The 19,168-nt window shown below is 39.3% G+C and overlaps 1 protein-coding gene across 1 annotated transcript in view; it reads left to right on the forward strand.

Annotated features, from left to right (window-relative positions):
* ERCC6L2 (ERCC excision repair 6 like 2) overlaps positions 1-19,168 on the forward strand; it is a 199,323-nt gene that overhangs the window by 111,318 nt on the left and 68,837 nt on the right. The window contains exons 13-15 of the mRNA XM_007939191.1: positions 6,412-6,511; positions 15,017-15,169; positions 18,513-18,593. Of these exons, the coding sequence (XP_007937382.1) occupies positions 6,412-6,511; positions 15,017-15,169; positions 18,513-18,593 (334 nt within the window). The remainder of the gene's footprint in view (positions 1-6,411; positions 6,512-15,016; positions 15,170-18,512; positions 18,594-19,168) is intronic.

The following is a 19,168-nucleotide window of genomic DNA, read 5'->3' on the forward strand; positions in this document are numbered from 1 at the left end:
AGAGCTCCTAGACAACGTATAGCATTGGGCAAATTGGCTGCAAGGACCCGTTTCAAGTGCTGAAGAGCAAAGATTCTCCTCGAGGACTAAGATGCACCTGACACAAGCCATGGTATTTTCAGTCACCTCATATGCATGTGAGAGCTGGACAATGAATAAGGAGGACCGAAGAAGAGTTGATGCTTTTTAGCTGTGGTGTTGATGAAGAATGCTGAAAGTACCATGGACTGCTAAAAGAACTAACAGGTCTGTCCTGGAGGAAGTACAGCCAGAATGCTCCTTAGAGGCAAGAATGGCCAGACTTCATCTCACATGCTTTGGTCATGTTGTGAGAAGGGACCATTCCCTGGAGAAGGATGTCATGCTTGGTAAGGTGGAGGGTCAACAAAAGAGGGGAAGGCCCTCATCAAGGTGGATTGACACGGTGGCAGCAGTGATGGGCTCAAGTGTAGCAGGAATCATGGATCTGGCTGAGGACTGGGCAGTGTTTCGTTCTGCTGCACGTAGGGTCACTATGAGTCGAAGATGACTCAATGGCACATAACAAAATAACAGCGACATAAACGTAAATAAAAATTTTAAATTATCTGTTCAAAAAGAATATAATGGTCAAACTTGACAATTCTAAGCCAAGATAAAAAGACAAATACACACGGACCTTAAAAAGCAGAAAGTCTAGTTATCTGCCAATAGTATTTATTTACATTATCTAACTTTTTTTTGTATAGCTTTATGCATATACATTTGAAAATCTACATGAAAAGGACATTTTTTCTAGAAGAATATAAATTATTTAGATTGATTAAAGATGAGGTAAAAAACAAAACAGACAAATAAGCATAGAAGTAACTGAAAGGACAAAGATCTACCACTTAATAAAGGACTTGCCATTTTTGTTATTATGTGCCGTCGAGTCGGATCCGACTCACAGCGACCCCTCCTTGGGTTTCCAAGGCAGTATCACTGCAGAAGTAGATTGCCCAACCTTCCTTTCAAGGAGTGGCTGGTGGATTTGAACCGAAAGCCTTCTGGTTAACAGGTACCTTAGGCATTACGCTACCAGAGCTCCAATAAAGGACTTAGGCCCTGAAGTTTTTTTTTTAAATGAGAAATTTTATTTAATTTTCATCAAACCAAAACCAAACTCACTGCCGTAGAGTCAAACCTGACTCATAGCGACCCCTCGTTGAGTTCCAAGGTGGTATCACTACGATAGTAGATGTTTCAGTGTTATAAAAATGTCAGAAACATTTATTGAACATTTAATATTTACAAAGTGTCACACTAGGTACTCTGGACATTCAAAGGAAATCAGACGTACCTTTTACCCTTATAGAAAATTTGATTATTCATTATTTGCTTGATAGGTATAATTTGTCTTATAACACACTGTGTTATAATGTTATAATACGCTGGGTACAGCCTTATGCAAAGCAAATTAGCATCAGTTCCTTAAGTGGCAGCAAGAATAAAGGACAAAGGCAGTATAATAGCTACCACATACTGAATGTTTACTATAAGCCAGGAACTCTTCTCAGTGTTTACTTTCCATGATTATCATATTTAATACCCAATAATATCATTATGTGATAGACACTATTGTCATAACCTATATTGCATATGAGGAAGATGAGGCACAAAGCTTGAGTAACTTGCTCAAGTCCACAACCAGTAAGTGGCATGGCAATGATCCAAATCCACGCAGTCTGAAGGCAGACGTTATACTTTTAACTAGCGTTTTTTCAATGACAGCAGTCAAGGAAAATGATCAAATGAAAACCACAGACTAATCCTCCGATTCTTTTTCTTACGACATCTGGTGTAATTTTGTACTTTTTCGTGTAGGCTATCAAGAACAAATATGTTAATTAACTTACATATTGTTTAAGTTCTTTGACTTATGGTAAAAATCCATCTCATAAATTTCTGCTTTATGTACCAAAAAATTAATGAGGCATAGGTCCAAAGGCACATATAAAAATCTTGTCTGGAAAGATTAAAAGATGCATTCTAATAGAATCTCTCCCATTTACTAAACTGTGCTGAGCATACACCCAAAGGACATTGACTTAGAGCCATTTCTGATTTTCTTTTTTTTAATTGTGATTTGGGTGAAAATTTACAGAGCAAATTCACTTTCCATATAGCAGTTCACATACACTTTGTCTCATGACCGTTGATCACAAATCACCACAATGCAACAGCTCCCCTCCCACTTTCTCCCGACAGTCACCTCTTCCCCATGTCCATCCCTCCATGTACCCCTGCCCCCTGAGCTGTCTCCCTGTGCATAAACAGCCCTTCTTCCTCCCATAATTGTTCTCTCCAAGGAGTGTATCTACCTCAGCTAAATGTTCAACTCCTTTCCTATGCCTGTCTTTTGTTTGGCAGGAAGCTACAGGTGTGGGTTCAATTCTAGACCTGAAGGGCAGCTAGGGGCCATAGTCTCAGTGGTTCCACCAGGCTGTATCAGACCAGCAAACCTGGTTCCCCTTTTTTTTTTTCCAAATGATTTTGAGTTTTGTTCCACATTGTTCTCCCTCTCTATCCAGGATCTCCTACATAGATCCCCCTCCGAGTGGTTGGTAGCCAGGCACCATCTAGTTCTTCTGTTTACACCCATTTCTGATTTTCTTTAGAGCCCAAATGAATTGTGGGACAGAAAGGGATCATGAGCTCTGTGGAATCCAGGTTTCAGAATGGTAATGTGAATGCAGGTCACTGACCCCTGGCTGTGCTATGTCACAGGAGTCCCGTGCTGCCCTGGGGTTGTGAATAAAGATTTACAGGACTCCTGCCTCTGATAGGGGAGCTCTGGTAGCATAGTGCCTAAGGCACTTGACTGCTCACCAGAAGGCTGGTGGTTCAAACCCACCAGTCACTCCTCAGAAGGAAGATGGGGCAATCTACTTCCGTAGTGACACTGCCTCGGAAACCCAAGGAGGGGTCGGGGTCGCTATGAGTCGAGTCCAACTCCACGGCACATAACAACAACAACAACCTCTGATAGCATAGTGCCTAAGGCATTTGACCGCTAACCAGAAGGCTGGCAGTTCAAACCCACCAGCACTCCTCAGAAGGAAGACTGGACAATCTACTTCTGTAGAGATACCTCCTTGGAAACCCAAAGAGGGGTCGAATTGACTTGATGGCAGTGATTTTTTTTTTAAGATGCCCTCTAGTGAAAACCCTTCTCTGTGGGCAGAAAAGATTGAAAGAGGCAGAGGGAGAAGCTGTGAACACCAAATATAACAACATGAGCGTGACCTTCCAAAAAAAAAAAAACAAACCCAACCTCACTGCCATCAAATCGGATCCAACTCTCAGCAACCTCTCCTTGGGTTTCCAAGGCGTTATCACTATGGAAGTAGATTGCCCAGCCTTCCTTCTGAGGAGTGGTTGGTAGGTTTGAACTGCCAGCTTTCTAGTTAGCAGTCAAATGCCTTAGGCATTATTCCACCAGAGCTCCCTGAGTGTGACCTTACAAGATCAAAAAGAAATTTCAAACTGAATGAAAGAGATCCATATTCATGCCCACTCCAGAGAAAAGTGACCCATTGGAATGTGAAAATTATCAAACAGTATCATTAATATCACACAAGTAAAATTATGCTAAAGATAATTCAGAAACAGATGCAGCAGTACATCAACAGAGAGTCGGCAGAAATTCAAGACAGACTGAGAAGAGGACATGGAACAAAGGATATCATTGCTGATGTAAGAGGAATGTTGGCTGAAATAAAAAAAATACCAGAAAGATGTTTACCTGTGTTCTAGTGACTATGCATAGGTAATTGACAGATAACAATAGGAAGAGTGGAAATTCCAGAACACTTACTTGTGTTCATATAGAACCTGTACATAGACCAAGAGGCAGCTGTTCAAACAGAGCAAAGGGACACTGCATGGTTTAAAATCAGGAAAGGTATGCATCAGCGTTGTATTCTTTTATCATACTTATTCAGTCTATGTGCTGAGCAAATAACTTGAGAAGCTGGACTATGTGAAAAAGAATTAAGCATCAGGACTGGAGGAAGACTGATTAACAACCTGCAGTATGCAGATAATACAACGTTGCTGAAAATGAAGAGGACTTGAAGCACTGACTGATAAAAATGAGACTGCAACCTTCAGAATGGATTAAACCTCAACATAAAAATGATCACAACTGGACCAACATCATAATAAACATATTGATATCAAGGATTCATTTTACTTGCATCCATAAACAAGCCCATGGGAGCAGCAGTCAAGAAATCAAACGAGATTGCATTGGGCAAGTGTGCTGCAAATAACCTATTTGAAATGTTAAAAAAAAAAAAGAAGCAGCAGCAGCTGTCACCTTGAGGACTAAGATGTACCTGACCCAAGCCATAGTATTTTCAATAGCATCATAAGCATGCGAAAGCTGGATAATGAGGAAGGAAGACCAAAGAATTCCACACCTTTGAATTAGGTGTTGGTTAAGAATGTTGAATATATCATGGACTGCCAGAAAAATGAAGAAATCTGTATTGGAAGAAGTACAGCCAGAATGCTCTTTAGAAGCAAGGATGGCAGGGCATCATTTCACATACTTTGAACATGTTATCAGGAGGGACCAGTATCTGGAGGAGATCATGCTGGGTAAAGTAGTAGTAGTTGTTGTTGTTGTTGTTATTATGTGCCATCAAGTCGGACCCGACTCATAGCAACCCCTCCTTGGGTTTCCGAAGCAGTATCACTATGGAAGTAGATTGCCCAACCTTCCTTCCAAGGAGTGGGTGGTAGGTTTGAACCACCAGCCTTCTGGTTAGCAGTCAAGTGCCTTAGCCACTATGCCACCAGAGCTCCTTGGTAAAGTAGAGGGTCCGTGAAAAAGGAGAAGACCCTCAATGAGATTGACTGACACAGTGGCTGTAACAGTGGGCTCAAAAATAGCAACAATTGAGAGAATAGTGTAGGATGAGGTCATGTTTTGTTCTGTTGTACATAGGGTCCCTATGAGTGTGAATTGAATTGATCGCAGCTAACAACAACAGAGAGTGGCATTACAAAGTCCAAAATAAATTTTTTTAGATTTGAACATTTTCAAGCATGTAGGCAGTATGGCCTTACCCATGTTCTCAGCAACTGTAACATTCATGCACCTGGCAGTAGCTGCAGCAAATGGCCCTGGAGTTTACCAGCATGGTGAGTCAGAGTAGAGTTTTAATTAGCTCTATGGTCTGGGTCAAAACCTCTGTTGTGCAAGTCAGTGATGCCTAGGTACCTCCCCACCACCACCACCTACAAATAACTGCTTCCCACCTCTTTTTTTCCTTTTGAACTTTGTAACAGTTTTATTGAGGTATGTGACATGCAATATTCCATAGTGATACTGCCTCAGAAACCCAAGGAGGGGTCGCTGTGAGTCGGTCTGACTCATGGCAAATAACAACAACATGTGCACATATTTTAAATGTACAATTTGATAAATTTTGACATACATAGGGAGCTCTGGTAGCATAGTGGCTAAGACACTTGCCTGCTCACCAGAAGGCTGGCGGTTCAAACCCACCAGCCACTCCTCAGAAGGAAGGTTGGGCAATCCTACTTCCGTAGTGATACTGCCTCGGAAACCCAAGGAGGGGTCGCTATGAGTCAGGGCTGACTCGACGGCACATAACAACAACAACATACCAAAATATCCAAACCCGCTGCCATCAAGTTGAATCTAACTCGTAATGACCCTATAGGACAGAGTAGAACTTACCCATGTGATTTCCAAGGCTTTAACTGCTTACAGACAGAAGCACACTGCCTCATCTTTCTTCCACGGTGCAGCTGGTGGGTTTGAACTGCTGACCTTTTTGTTTAGCAGCCACGTGCTTTAATTACTGCACCACCAGAGCTCCTTGACATATTTATACACCTGTGAAACCATGATCACAAGTTAGTGAATATATCCATAACCCCAAGAATTTCCCTTGTGCTCCTTTGTAATCCTTCCCCCTCCGCCCAGTGCCTTACCATCCCCAAGCAAATGCTGATCTGCTTTCTGACACTGTAAGATTCATTTGGATTTTTGAGAGTTTCGTAAGAATGGAATCATTTGGCAACACGACCCATTCAAAAGCATTAAGATTGCCATAAAACTAGAAATAATGAATTTAGAAAAAGTTTTGGAACACTGGAAGGTGATGTTTATAACAGAAATGAAGTTGATATGTTTTATTTTTTCTACAGTACTTTTCTCTGCAATAATTAATCTTTGTACCTGGATTTCCATTTTTGTTTGTTATTAAATAATACAGCACACCTACACATAAAATGTTTCTTTTAAAATCAATTAAAAATTTTAATATTGTACAGTTTTTAAGTGCAAGAGCTACTTCTTGAACCCAAAGCTGTTTTCACTTGATTTTAGTTTTGCTTTTAATCTTTTTGCAGAGCATATAGGATTGGGCAGTGCAGAGATGTCAAAGTGCTCAGGCTGATAGCCTTGGGAACTGTGGAGGAGATCATGTATTTACGACAGGTATACAAGCAGGTAAATACATTTCTCTTTTTCTAATTAAAAAGTAAATGCTTGTTTTTAAAAATTAGGGCAAAATTATGTAAAAACAACATTCTACATTTTGCTGTAACAATAATACTGAATTCAGTAAGATGATGAAATATATGAATTTCATATAAAACAAATTGCTTCTTTAGTTCATTGAATTTTAGAGCTGAAAGTTTCTCTCCCTTTTTTAAAAAAAATTTTATTGTGATTTGGGTGAAAGTTTATAGAACAAATTCACTTTCCATATAGCAGTTCATACATATTTTGTCTCATGACACTGAGTACAATTTCTCACAATGTAGTAGCTCTCTTCCTACTTCCCCCCCCCATAGCTACCTCTTCCCAGTGTCCTTCCCTCCCATGCACTCTTGCCCCCCCCCAGCTGTCTCCCTGTGCATACAATGCCCTTCTATTCTCTCATGATTCATCTCTCCAAGGAGTGTATCTACCTAATGTAAATGTTCAGAAGAGCTGAAAGTTTCTTAGAGCAGTACTTCTTAAACTTTAATATATCTATGAATCATCTAGGGATTTGTTAAAATGCAGATCCTGATTTAGTAGGTCTATAGTGCGGCATAAGATTTTGCATTCCTAACTAGCTCTAAGGTATGCCAGTCCTACGAGTCAAAGCTTCCCAAACTGTGAGCCAAGACATAATGGTGTTTGTGCCTCAAGTGGGCTATAAGTGCACTGAGATATTGGTCCCTACAGCTCTCTGAGCAATAAAATCACCTACACCAGCTTCTAGCTTTCAGTAGCCTCCTCTGTTAATTCTAGGAGGCTGTTCATATGTTACCATTTTCTACATGAAACAGATTGGGTAGCACTGCCATGCAATATCTAATGCAACATAATGTTGAACGTAATGAAACTGGGACCTAGAGATACCCCAGTAAATGAAATTGTAGAAATAGAACTCAGTGTACTAGCTATGGTGCCCTGGTGCTTTTCAGTCATCTAAAATTGCATTGTTGTTGTTGTTATGTGCCATCAAGTCGGCCCCGACTCATAGCGACCCTCCTTGGGTTGCCGAGGCAGTATCACTACAGAAGTAGATTGCCCAACCTTCCTTCCGAGGAGTGGCTGGTAGGTTTGAACCGCCAGCCTTCTGGTTAGCAGTCAAGTGCCTCAGGCACTATGCTAGCAGAGCTCCATTGCATTAACTTTTTTTTATCCTTATAGAGTATCAATTGCTGCTCCATTTATATCTCTATTTACTTTATAACTGCTCACTTGAGAAGATCTGGTATGAGGTTCAAGCTTAATTATAAGTGTTAAATTTGAATTGTTCCCTATATATTTAGTTGGCATCTGTTTAAGAGCAAACATCTGCTTCATGTTGTGGTAGTTAACCTAAGAATGATCCAATCTTAAATTCATACAATTTTTTAATTCTAAAAGTAGGATTGTACACAGCAGTTTTCGTTGTTTTCTTGAAGCATTTAGCTCTGTAAGAAACCTTTCTTTCATCTTTCTGTTCTTTGGTATAGCACAACTATGACAGTAGTTGCCCTGGATGGGGGCATGGTAACTGGAGAGGGGCCTTAAGAAACTTTGTAGGGGGAAGAAAGTCTTATAGTGTTTGAATGATTTATTTTAGAAGGATCAGCACTAAGCTGGGTCCTATAAGGCAAAGGTTAAATATGTCTGACTTTTCCAAGCTGCTGTACCAATCCATCATCTGTTCTCCTCCCCTCATGACTCTCCCTCCTGTCTTAGGGTTCCATAATTCGAAGTGGCTCACATGGTTGTAGAGGGTGGTGGCAAGTCCTAAATCTATGGGTCAGTCATCAAGTCTGAAGGATTCTCCTCACTTTTGTAGTTGCAAGGACCAGTGAACCCAAATCAGCAAGTCAGATAACTTATGACTCACAAGCTTATGGAAGTTGGTAAATCACATTAGATGATGACAAACCAGATGGAGAATCAAGAGCAAGAGAGAGAATTTTGCCAGAACATTCGTGTATATTGGACATAAACCATACCCTTAAGGCAACTAAAGGTAGTGAGTGACTTGAGTCAAACCTTCTAGTAAGGTGGTGACTCGATACATCTCACCCTAATACTACCTCATTAACATAAAGGACAGCTCACTCCTAAATGGGGCCATAACCACAGGTATAGAGACTAGGATTTGCAGTACATCACAAAATGGAGAACCATGGCTAGAAGGCCATATTAAGTAATTCACTGTACCACATATAAGTTGATTAGTATGGCTGTTTGGTGGCTGTTTACATTTATCAAATCTCATCATTTGTAAATTTTATCTTAATGAGAAGAGAGAGCAATGACAACTTGGATTGGGAAAAAATGAAAACAAGTTTAAAGAATATTTTTCAGACAGTTGAGAAACTTTGAATAATGATGTACATTAGATAATAATAACATTTGTGTTAAAGGTTTGGAATATGGTAGTGATATGGTTATATAAGTGAATGTCCTTGTTTTTAGAAGATTCATACTGAGATATTTTGGGTGAAGTGTCATTATGTCTGTTACTTATTTTTAAAGAGTTCAGGAAACCTGTGTGTGTGTGTGTGTGTGTGTGTGTAAAATGAGACAGATAAGATAAAACAAATGTGACAAAATGTTGACAATTTGTGAATATTAAGCAAGAGTATATACTTTTTCATAATACTTTCAACTCTCTTATAGGTTTGAAGTTTCCCAAATAAAAAGTTGGAAAAATTTCAAAAAATTGAACCATAGGCTTAAAATCTGTGTATTTTCTTATATATAAATTATAACTTTTTTTTTAGTGTTTTTTGAATATTGGAAATGATGTGGGAACCAGTTGGGGCAACTGTTTACAAAGTACAAAATTAGATCCCTTACCTTATAACACTCACAAAAATTACTTTTAATTGGAGGAAAATGTAGAACAAAACTCAGAAAGACCAGGCTTGCTGGTCTGATGAAGACTGGTGGAACCCCAGAGACTATTGTCCTTACATACCCTTCAAGCCAGGAACTGAACTCAACCCCCATTTCTCAATTGTCAGCCAAACAATAGGTCTTTAAGTTGAACAATAATATGAGGAAGGTATGCACTCATTAGAACAATCAACCGTCTGAGACCAAAAGAGCAGCATTTCACTAGGAATAAAGCTCAGAAGACTGGAAGAAAAAATAAATAAATTTCAGATGTATTAAAGAACTAAACTTATTTGTAAAAATTATGTAAATATAAGAAGAAAATATATTTCTAATCTTAGGAAAGACTTAAGATTAGGACTTAAACATGTCTTTTTTGGAGGACACAATTCGATCCATAACAATAACAAAGAAACTATAAGCCAAATTAAAAGAGAAATTAGGAAGAAAGATTTTCCATATCTTTAATAAAGGATTAGCATCAGAATAGATAAAGAACTCCCACAAACAAATGTTCTTGTTGTTGTTAGGTGCCGTTATCTCTGACTCATAGTGACCCCATGCACAGCAGAACAAAACACTGCCTGATCTCATGCCAGCTCCATGATCCTTGCTATACGTGAGCCCATCGTTGCAGCCACTGTGTCAATCCATCTTATTGAGGGCCTTCCCCTCTTTTGTCAACCCTCCACCTTACCAAGCATGCATGATATCCACCAGGGGATGGTTCCTTCTAACAGCATGAACAAAGTAGGTGAGATGAAGTCTGGCCATTCTCGCTTCCAAGGAGCATTCCAGCTGCATTTCTTCCAGGAGAGATTTGTTAGTTCCTTTAACGTTCTATGGTACTTCCAGCATTCTTGCTAACACCATAACTCAAATGCATCGACTCTTCTTCAGTCTTCCCTTTTCATTGTCCAGCTCTCACATATGTATGAGGCAGTTGAAAATGGCTTGGAATTGGCTTGTGTCAGGCTCATCTTGGTCCTCAAGGAGATATCTGTGCTCTCGAAAGAGGTCTTTTGCAGCCAGTTTGCCCAGTGCTATACGTCCTCTGATATCCTGACTGCTTCTTCCACTGGTATTGATTATAGAACCAAGTAATATGAAGTCTTTGACAACTTCAGTCTTTTCTCCATTTATCGTGATGCTGCTTGTAGGTCCAGTTGTGAGGATTTTTGTTTTCTTTATGTTGAGGTGTAATCCATACTGCACACTGTAGTCTTTAATCTTCATCAGTAAGTGTTTCAAGTCATCCTCACTCTCAGCAAGCAGAGTTGTATCATCAGCATATCCCAGATTGTTAATGATTCTTCCTCCAATCCTGATGCCTCATTCTTCTTCATATAGTCCAGCTTCTCAGATTAATTGCTCAGCATATAGATTGGATAAGTAGGATGAAAGAATGCAACCCTGATGGACTCCCTTCTTGATTTTAAACCATGCAGAGTCCCCTCGTTCTGTTTTAATGACAGCCTCCTGGTCTGTATACAGGTTCCTCATGAGTACAATTAAGTGTTCTGTAATTCCCATTCTTCTCAGTGTTACCCATAATTTGCTGTGATCCACACAATCAAATGCCTTTGCATAGTCAATAAAACACAAGTAAACATCTTTCTGGTATTCTTTGCTTTGAGCTGAGATCCATCTGACATCAGCAATGATATCCCTTGTTCCACGTCCTCTTCTGAATCCAGCTTGCTGAGATCCATCTGACATCAGCAATGATATCCCTTGTTCCATGTCCTCTTCTGAATCCAGCTTGCATTTCTGGAAGTTCTCTGTCAATATACTGCTGCAACCATTTTTGAATTATCTTGAGTAAGATTTTACTTGCATGCAACATTAATGATATTGTTTGATAATGAATCACCTTTCTTTGGAATGGGTACAAATATGAATCTCTTCCAGTCAGTTGGCCAAGTAGCTGTCTTCCAAATTTCCTGGCATAGCCTAGTGAGTGCCTCCAGCATGGCATCCATTTATTGAAACATCTCAGTGGATATTCCATCAGTTTCTGGAGGCTTGTTTTTCGCCACTTCCTTCAGGGCAGCTTCAACTTGTTCCTTCAGTACCATTGGTTCTTGATCTTATGTCACCTCCTGAAATGGATGAATGTCAACCAATTCTTTTTGGTATAGTGACTCTGTATATTCTTTCGATGTTTCCTGTATCATTCAATATTTTTCCCATAAGATCTTTCAATATTGCAACTTGAGGCTTAAATTTTTTCCTCAGTTCTTTCAGCTTGAGAAATGCCGAGTGTATTCTTCCCTTTTGGTTTTCTAACTCCAAGTCTTTGCACATTTCATTATAATTGACTTTGTCTTTTCGAGCTGCTGTTTGAAATCTTCTGTTCAGCTCTTCTATCTTGTCATTTCTTCTATTTGCTTTAGCTACTCTCCATTCAAGGGCAAGTTTCAGAGTCTCTTCTGACATCCATTTTGGTCTTTTTTTTCCTTTCCTGCCTTTTAATGACCTTTTGCTTTCTTTGTGGATGATGTTCCTGATGCCATCCCACAATTCCTCTGCTTTTGGTCATTGGTGTTCAATGCATTAGATCTATTTTTGATTATCTCTAAATTCAGGAAGGATATATTCAAGGTCATATTTTGGCTCTTGTGAACTTGTTTTAATTGTCTTCAACTTCATCTTGAACTTGCACATGAGCAGTTGATGGTCTGTTCCACAGTCAGCTTCTGACCTTGTTTTGGCTGAAGATATTGAGCTTCTCCATTGCCTCTTGCCACAGATGTAGTCAATCTTATTCCTGTGTACTCCATCTGTGAAGTCCACATGTTTAGCTTCCATTTATGTTGTTGAAAAAGGTATTTGCAATGAATAAGTTGTTGGTCTTGCAAAATTCTATCAATTATGTGATCTCCAGCACCATTTCTATCACCAAGGCCATATTTTCCAACTACCAATGATTCTTCTTTGTTTCCAACTTTTGCACTTCACTCACCAGTGATAATTAACACATCTTGATTGCATGTTTAGTCAATTTCAGATGGCAGAAGTTGATAAAAGTATGCAATTTCTTCATCTTTGGCTTTGGTGGTTGGTGCTTAAATTTGAATAATAGTAGTATTAACTGGTCTTTCTTGTAGGTGTATGGGTATTATCCTATCACTGACAGCATTGTACTTCAGGACAGATCTTGAAACATCCTTTGTGATAATGAATGCCATCCCATTCTGCTTCAATTTGTCATTCCTGGCATATGACAATCATATGGTTGTCTGATTCAAAATGGCCAAAACCTGTCCATTTCAGTTCACTAATGCCTAGGATATCAATCTTTATGCGTTCCATTTCCTTTTTGACAACTTCCAGTTTTCCTAGATTCATACTTCATACATTCCATGTTCCAATTATTGATGGATGTTTGCATCAGTTTGACTTGTGCCATGTCAGCAAATGGAGGTCCCAGAAGCTTTACTTTATCCATATCATTAAGGTTGGTTCTACTCTGATGAGGCAGCTCTTTTCCATTAGTATTTTGAGCGCCTTCTGACATAAGGGGCTCATCTTTTGGTACTGTATCAGACAGTGTTTCTGGACTCTTTGTCAAGTTGCACAGTAATGTGTCAGACAGTGTTTCTCTGCTGTTCATAAGGTTTTCCGTGGCCAATTTTTGAGAAATGGATGGCCTCTTCCTTCTTCTGAATCTGTCTCAGTCTGGAAGCTCTGCTGAAACCCATGCACCATGTACAACCCTATTGGCGTTCAAAACACCAGTGGCACTGCCTCCAGCCTCACAGCAATGTGCAAGTCAACACAGTATGACAAACTGACAGACAAGGTCATCTCTCTTAGCTGTTCCAAATCTCTCCACCTTCCCCTTACCTGGATCCTGCTGCTGTCGGCTCTGGCTTCCCGCCTTCTTGCCATGGGAGGGGACTCTCTCCCTCCCCTTGGCTGGATGCTGCCACCACCGTCAACCCTGGCTTTTCCTGCCTTCCTGCCTTGGGTAGGGGCTCTCTCCACAAATAAGAATGTGATTAGGCATTTCACTGAAGGGAAGAAACAAATGATCAACATACACATGAAAAGATGTTTAAAGAGACTTGTAATCTAGAAATACTAAATAAAGCAAGGTCTTCAGTTTTGTAAAAGATTTTTTGGGTTTTGGTTTTTGAACTTTTCCTGTGTCTGAGAAACATCCATATACAAGAATGAATATGAATGTCAAGAATACAACTTGATAATTTCTTTTTAAAAGCTAATTTAGCAGCATATTAAAATGTTAAACACATATAACCTTCTCCATATCTACCTGACAGAAGTACTTTCACATTACACAGTGAGGGATGACAAGGACTTGTATTCAGCATTTTTGTAGTCACTAAAAAAAAAAAAAAAAGGGTAACAGCGTAAATGTCTAACAGTATCACAATGATAGCATAAATTCTTATACATCTCTATTATGAAATACTCTGCAGCAACAAGAAGAGATTATAGTCAGATCAAATGTATAGATGTTGCAAGATTTCTAAGAGGTTTTTAATTAGAGGAAAGAAAGCAACTTGCAGAACAATACATAGAATGTATTAACTGTGTTTGTAATAAACTATTTCTGTATGTACATATAAATATCTTTAACTGCATTCAAAAGATCTAGAAAGATATGCCCAAACATTGTAACGCTGGTTTTCTGCATAGAGTAGACTAGTGAGAAGGGATCTGCGTTGTGCAAGAGGGACTTAAAGTTTGATATATTTTGTTTGCATCTATTGTGATAATGCATTCAGATATTTTATATTAAAATATATATATGTATAAAAAACCAAGCCATAGTATTTTCAGTCATCTCATATGCATGTGAAAGCTGGACAACGAATAAGAATGATTGAACATTGGACAATGATTGGGCAATGAATAATTGGACAATGAATGAAGAATTGATGCCTTTGAATTATGTTGTGGTGAAGAATATTAAATAGACCATGACTGCCAGAAGAATGTACAAATCTGTCTTGGAAGAAGTACAGCCAGAATGCTCCTTAGAAGCAAGGATAGCAAGACTTCATCTAACATACTTTGGCCTTCATATCAGGAGGGACCAGTCCCTGAAGAAGGACATCATGCTTGGTCACGTACAGGATCAGCAAAAAAAAAGGAAGATCCTCAACAAGATGAACTGGCACAGTGGCTACGACAGTGGGCTCAAACATAAGAACAATTGTGAGGATTATGCAGGCTGGGCAGTTTTTCATTCTACTACACAAAGAGTCAGTATGAGTTAGAACCAACTCAGTGGCACCTAACAACAACAATGTTGTAGTTCGAGTCTAGAAAGCAGAAAAGTGTATTTGAATGTATGTTTTATTATTAAACATTTTATGTTAAGCAGATATTCCATAGAAATGCAATCTTGATTCAAATAGTAGAAAACAGATAAAATAGGAAATGTAAGATCTCTGCTTCAATGAAACTGGCCAGATTATTATTACTTCACCATAATGGTAACATCTGCCAGGGAAATTAAAACAAAATTTCCTCCCTTAGGAGATTCTGCCTGCTCCAGCTAAAGCTGTGTATATGCAGGGAATGCCAGGAAATTCTGACATATTCTTGGAGCAAAATATCTTGTGTTTTTTTCTGTTTTAGCAACTGCACTGCGTGGTGGTTGGAAGTGAAAATGCCAAGCGATATTTTGAAGCAGTTCAAGGATCAAAAGAGCACCGGGGAGAGCTTTTTGGGATCCGTAACCTCTTCAAACTAAGGTCCCAAGGGGCTTGCCTTACAAGGGACATCTTGGAGGTGTGAGATTATTCTTTGACCTTTTTGATAGTATTTCAAACATGGTTTTCTCCCTCAGGAACTATATAATACAATTGCTGGTGCCTTTTCAGTGAAATGTTTGATTTTCTGTATGAAAAAATGCCTATGTTTAGAACTCCTCCTCTTAGAGAAATAGGAAACTACGCTTATCCCAGGCACAGTTATAAACCCTGTGCGTGCACAATCCAAACGCACACACTAGATGGTGTGCACTCCAGGGCCGTTCCAGACTGGCAAAGAGAAGTTTATTCTTTTGAAAACAGCTGTTGAAGTCAAGAACTAAAAAAAGAGACTTTCCTAAATAAACAAAAATATAAAATGTATTTTGATTAAAAGTTACCAAATACTCCCTGAGATGCACTCTCATGTCTCATGGAGATTTTTGTTTTCTGTTCCCAATAAAAATTCCATACCAATATTTCAAACTCTCCCAGTTGTGTTCATCTTCAGCATACAGATGTTTCTTATTCTTCAAACAGGATATTTATATCCTTTTTTTAAAAAAATTTTAAATCCTTTACTATACCAGAGTACTAAGGATATTAACCTGATTTTCTAGTTGATACTGATGTGGGTATCATAAAATCCTAGAATATCTTGTCCATCACCTATGTCATATGTTGTTGTTGTTGTTTTGTGCCGTCAAGTTGGACCCGACTCATAACGACCCCTCCTTGAGTTTCTGAGGCAGTATCACTACAGAAGTAGATTGCCCAACCTTCCTTCCGAGGAGTGGCTGGTGGGTTTGAACCGCCAGCCTTCTGGTTAGCAGTCAAGTGCCTTAGGCACTGTGCCACCAGAGCTTGAGGAAAATGAGGTACATAGAACATAAGGTTGTCCCCCTTGACTTCCAGGACTTTGTAGTAAAACGTTTAGGTTTCATTTGCTCATTAAGTACCATTAATATAGTTCTAGGAGTAGTTAGTCCCTTAAAGAAGTTAAAGGAGCTTTGGTAGTGCTGTGATTAAGGTACTGGACCACTAACCAAAAAGGTGCCAGTTTGAACTACCAGCCACTCCACAGGAGAAAGATGAAGCAGTTTGCTTCCATAAAGATTTACAGCCTTAGAAACCTATGAGGGTTGCTATGAGTTGGAATAGACTCAATGGCAGTGGGTTTTGGTGTTTTTGAGGAACTTGGACCATCCTGGTGAGGTCGAAATGGATGTTATATGTGATAAATAGATACTATAGTAAGCATATGCTAAGCAAGATCAATAGTAGTTCAAAATCATTAGTGATGGCTTAGAAGAGGAAGACACTTATTTTTTGTATTTTGTAATTATTAAAACTATTATACAGTATTTGATACATACTGCTAAGGTTTTTTTTTGTGGATTAGTTACATTTAATTCTGAATTGAGTAGTCCATTTAAAATCTTCCTTTTTCTTGTTTTTGAATATGCTGTTTCTTTCATAGACACCATCACTCCCATTTCTCTTCTTGTATCAGTAGCCTTATTTGTCCTCCAGGCCTAGCTCAAATCCCACCCCCATCTCAGAATAGTACCTGCCATGCCAACCTATATTCATGTTTATAATTTGAAATCATTGTCTAAAATATATGTGTATGTGTGTATGTGTGTGTGTATATGTATATATATACACACATAAATATATACGTAGCATTTTCTTATTTGTCCTGTTTCTGGCCTATATCAAACAGTTGAATAGTTCTGTTTTATCAGGATAGCCACCTAATCCTTTGTGAAACAAGTATTGCATAAGATATATCAGAATTGCAAGTAATTAAATGGAAAGTTCTCTTGTTCACTGGTTGTCCTAAGTATATCTTATTTCTCTTCCATTAATGTTTGTTTATTAAGGATGGGACCATCCATGTCTTGCATTATATATGCGTTTTACTAGGCACATCATATTGTTGCTGTTAGTTGCTGTTGAGTCAGTTTCAACTCATGGTGACCCTACATGTGCAGAGTGGAACTGCTTCATACCTGAAGAGAAGCAAATCTCCAGGCCTATTTCCTGAGACATCCCTGGGCGGGTTCAAACCACCCACCTTTCAGTTAGTAATCAAGCACTGAACTACTTGTGCTACCAGGGACTCTTCTGCTACACCTAAGGGCTCAATAAACATTTTTGAATAAATGAGTATTTGAACAATGAAAACAACACAATTAAGAATTTTTTGTTTTAATTTTATATATATATGTGCTGGAATATGAAGTTCCCGATACTCAGCATTATCTGTGGTTTTTGAACGTTGCTAATATGTCCTTATTATAATTATTATCTCTCACTGACTTCGAGTCGATTGTGATTCATAGTGACCTCTCCTTGGGTTTCCAAGGCAGTATCTCTATGGAAGTAGATTTCCCAGTCTTCCTTCTGAGGAGTGGCTGGTGGGTTTGAACCACCAGCCTTGTGGTTGTTGTTGTTATGTGCCATCGAGTCAGACCTGACTCATAGCGACCCCTCCTTGTGTTTCCAAGGCAGTATCACTATGGAAGTAGATTGCCCAACTTTCCTTCCAAGGAGTGGCTGGTGGGTTTGAACCGCCAGCCTTCTGGTTAGCAGTCAAGTGCCTTAGGCACTATGCTTAACTTACCAGCTGCTCCATGGGAGAAAGATCCCTGCTTCCATGAAGATTTTTTTTTTTAACCCCCTAGAATTACTCTTCCTTCCCCACCCCAGTAGTACTTTTAAGGAGCCCTGGTGGCATAGTGGATAAGGCATTTGACTGCTAACCAGAAGGTCAGTGGTTCAAAGCCATCAGCTGCTCTGTGGAAGAAAGATGAGGCAATCTATTTCCATAAAGATTTACAGTCTCAGAAACTTAATAGGGGTCACTATGAGTCAGAATTGACTCAGTGGCAGTGAGTTTGGTGTTTAAGTAGTACCTTTAAAGGAGCTCTGGTGGTGCAGTGGTTAAGGTATTTGGCTGCTAACCAAAAGGTTGGTTATTTGACCCCACCAGCTGTATGGAAGAAAGATGAGGCAGTGTACTTCTGTAAAGATTTACAGCCTTGGAAAGCAAATTGAGGTCCCTGTGAATCACAGTTGACTCGATGGCAGTGAGTTGGGGATTTTTGGTAGTGCTTTTAATGGAATTGGCTGAAAAGTATTGTTAGTTTTCAACATCTGAAAAAGTAAGTTTATGACAAGAATTAAAAGTGTTTAAAAATATTATATAAAACTGTATGTAAGTTCCTTAACTACCAAATTGAAAAATAAAATTAGGAAAGCTAAACCAAGCTACACTGGGTTTTTCTTTCTTAACTCTTAGCACGTCATTGCTATTGTTGATTGTTTTTATGCATATGTTGCACAGTCATTGGCACTGTTTATTGCTGGCATTATAGAGAGAAGGCCAAGTGGAAGCAGGCATCATGACAGCCACAACATGGTGGAAAGAGGGACCTCCAGCTCACAAACTGGAAATGGCAAGTAATTTTTTTAACCTGTTGCCCAGAACTCTAGAAAACATGTACTGTGACAGTTTTCTTTTCCTTTTTCTTTTGTTTTTCAGTTTGTGGAGTGTTCTAGTTACCTAGTGCCACTCTGACAGGAGTATCACAAATGAGATGGCCTTAGCAAACAGGAGTTTATACTCTCACAATTTGGAGGCTTTAAGTCCAAGTTCAAAGTCCCAGGCTCTAGGGGCTTTGTGAAAGTCCCTCCACCTTGGGCTTCAGCTCTGCCTCTTGCTCCTGGCCTACTGAAGCATCTCTTTATTCGGGCATCTACTGGCTGCTGAGGCTAATAAGCCCAAGGTAGACAAATAAAATCACACAGTCCCGATGTCACCAAACCACACAATAGGCCATTGATTCAAGTCCATTGTAAGTCCCAAGGTTGGCAGAGCATGGCAGGCTGCTGAACAATGACACAGCTACATGCAGTATCCAAACATGCCATAAGCTAGAGACCATTTCCAAAGCTGTTACAAATCAGACCACATACCCAAATGCAGCCACTCAGCTGCTCATGGTAGATTCCACTATGGAGTTGATTACCA

The sequence above is a fragment of the Orycteropus afer genome, unplaced genomic scaffold (genome assembly GCF_000298275.1).
Source record: "Orycteropus afer afer isolate SDZICR_OR568_19922 unplaced genomic scaffold, OryAfe1.0 scaffold00005, whole genome shotgun sequence".
Lineage (NCBI taxonomy): Eukaryota > Metazoa > Chordata > Mammalia > Tubulidentata > Orycteropodidae > Orycteropus > Orycteropus afer.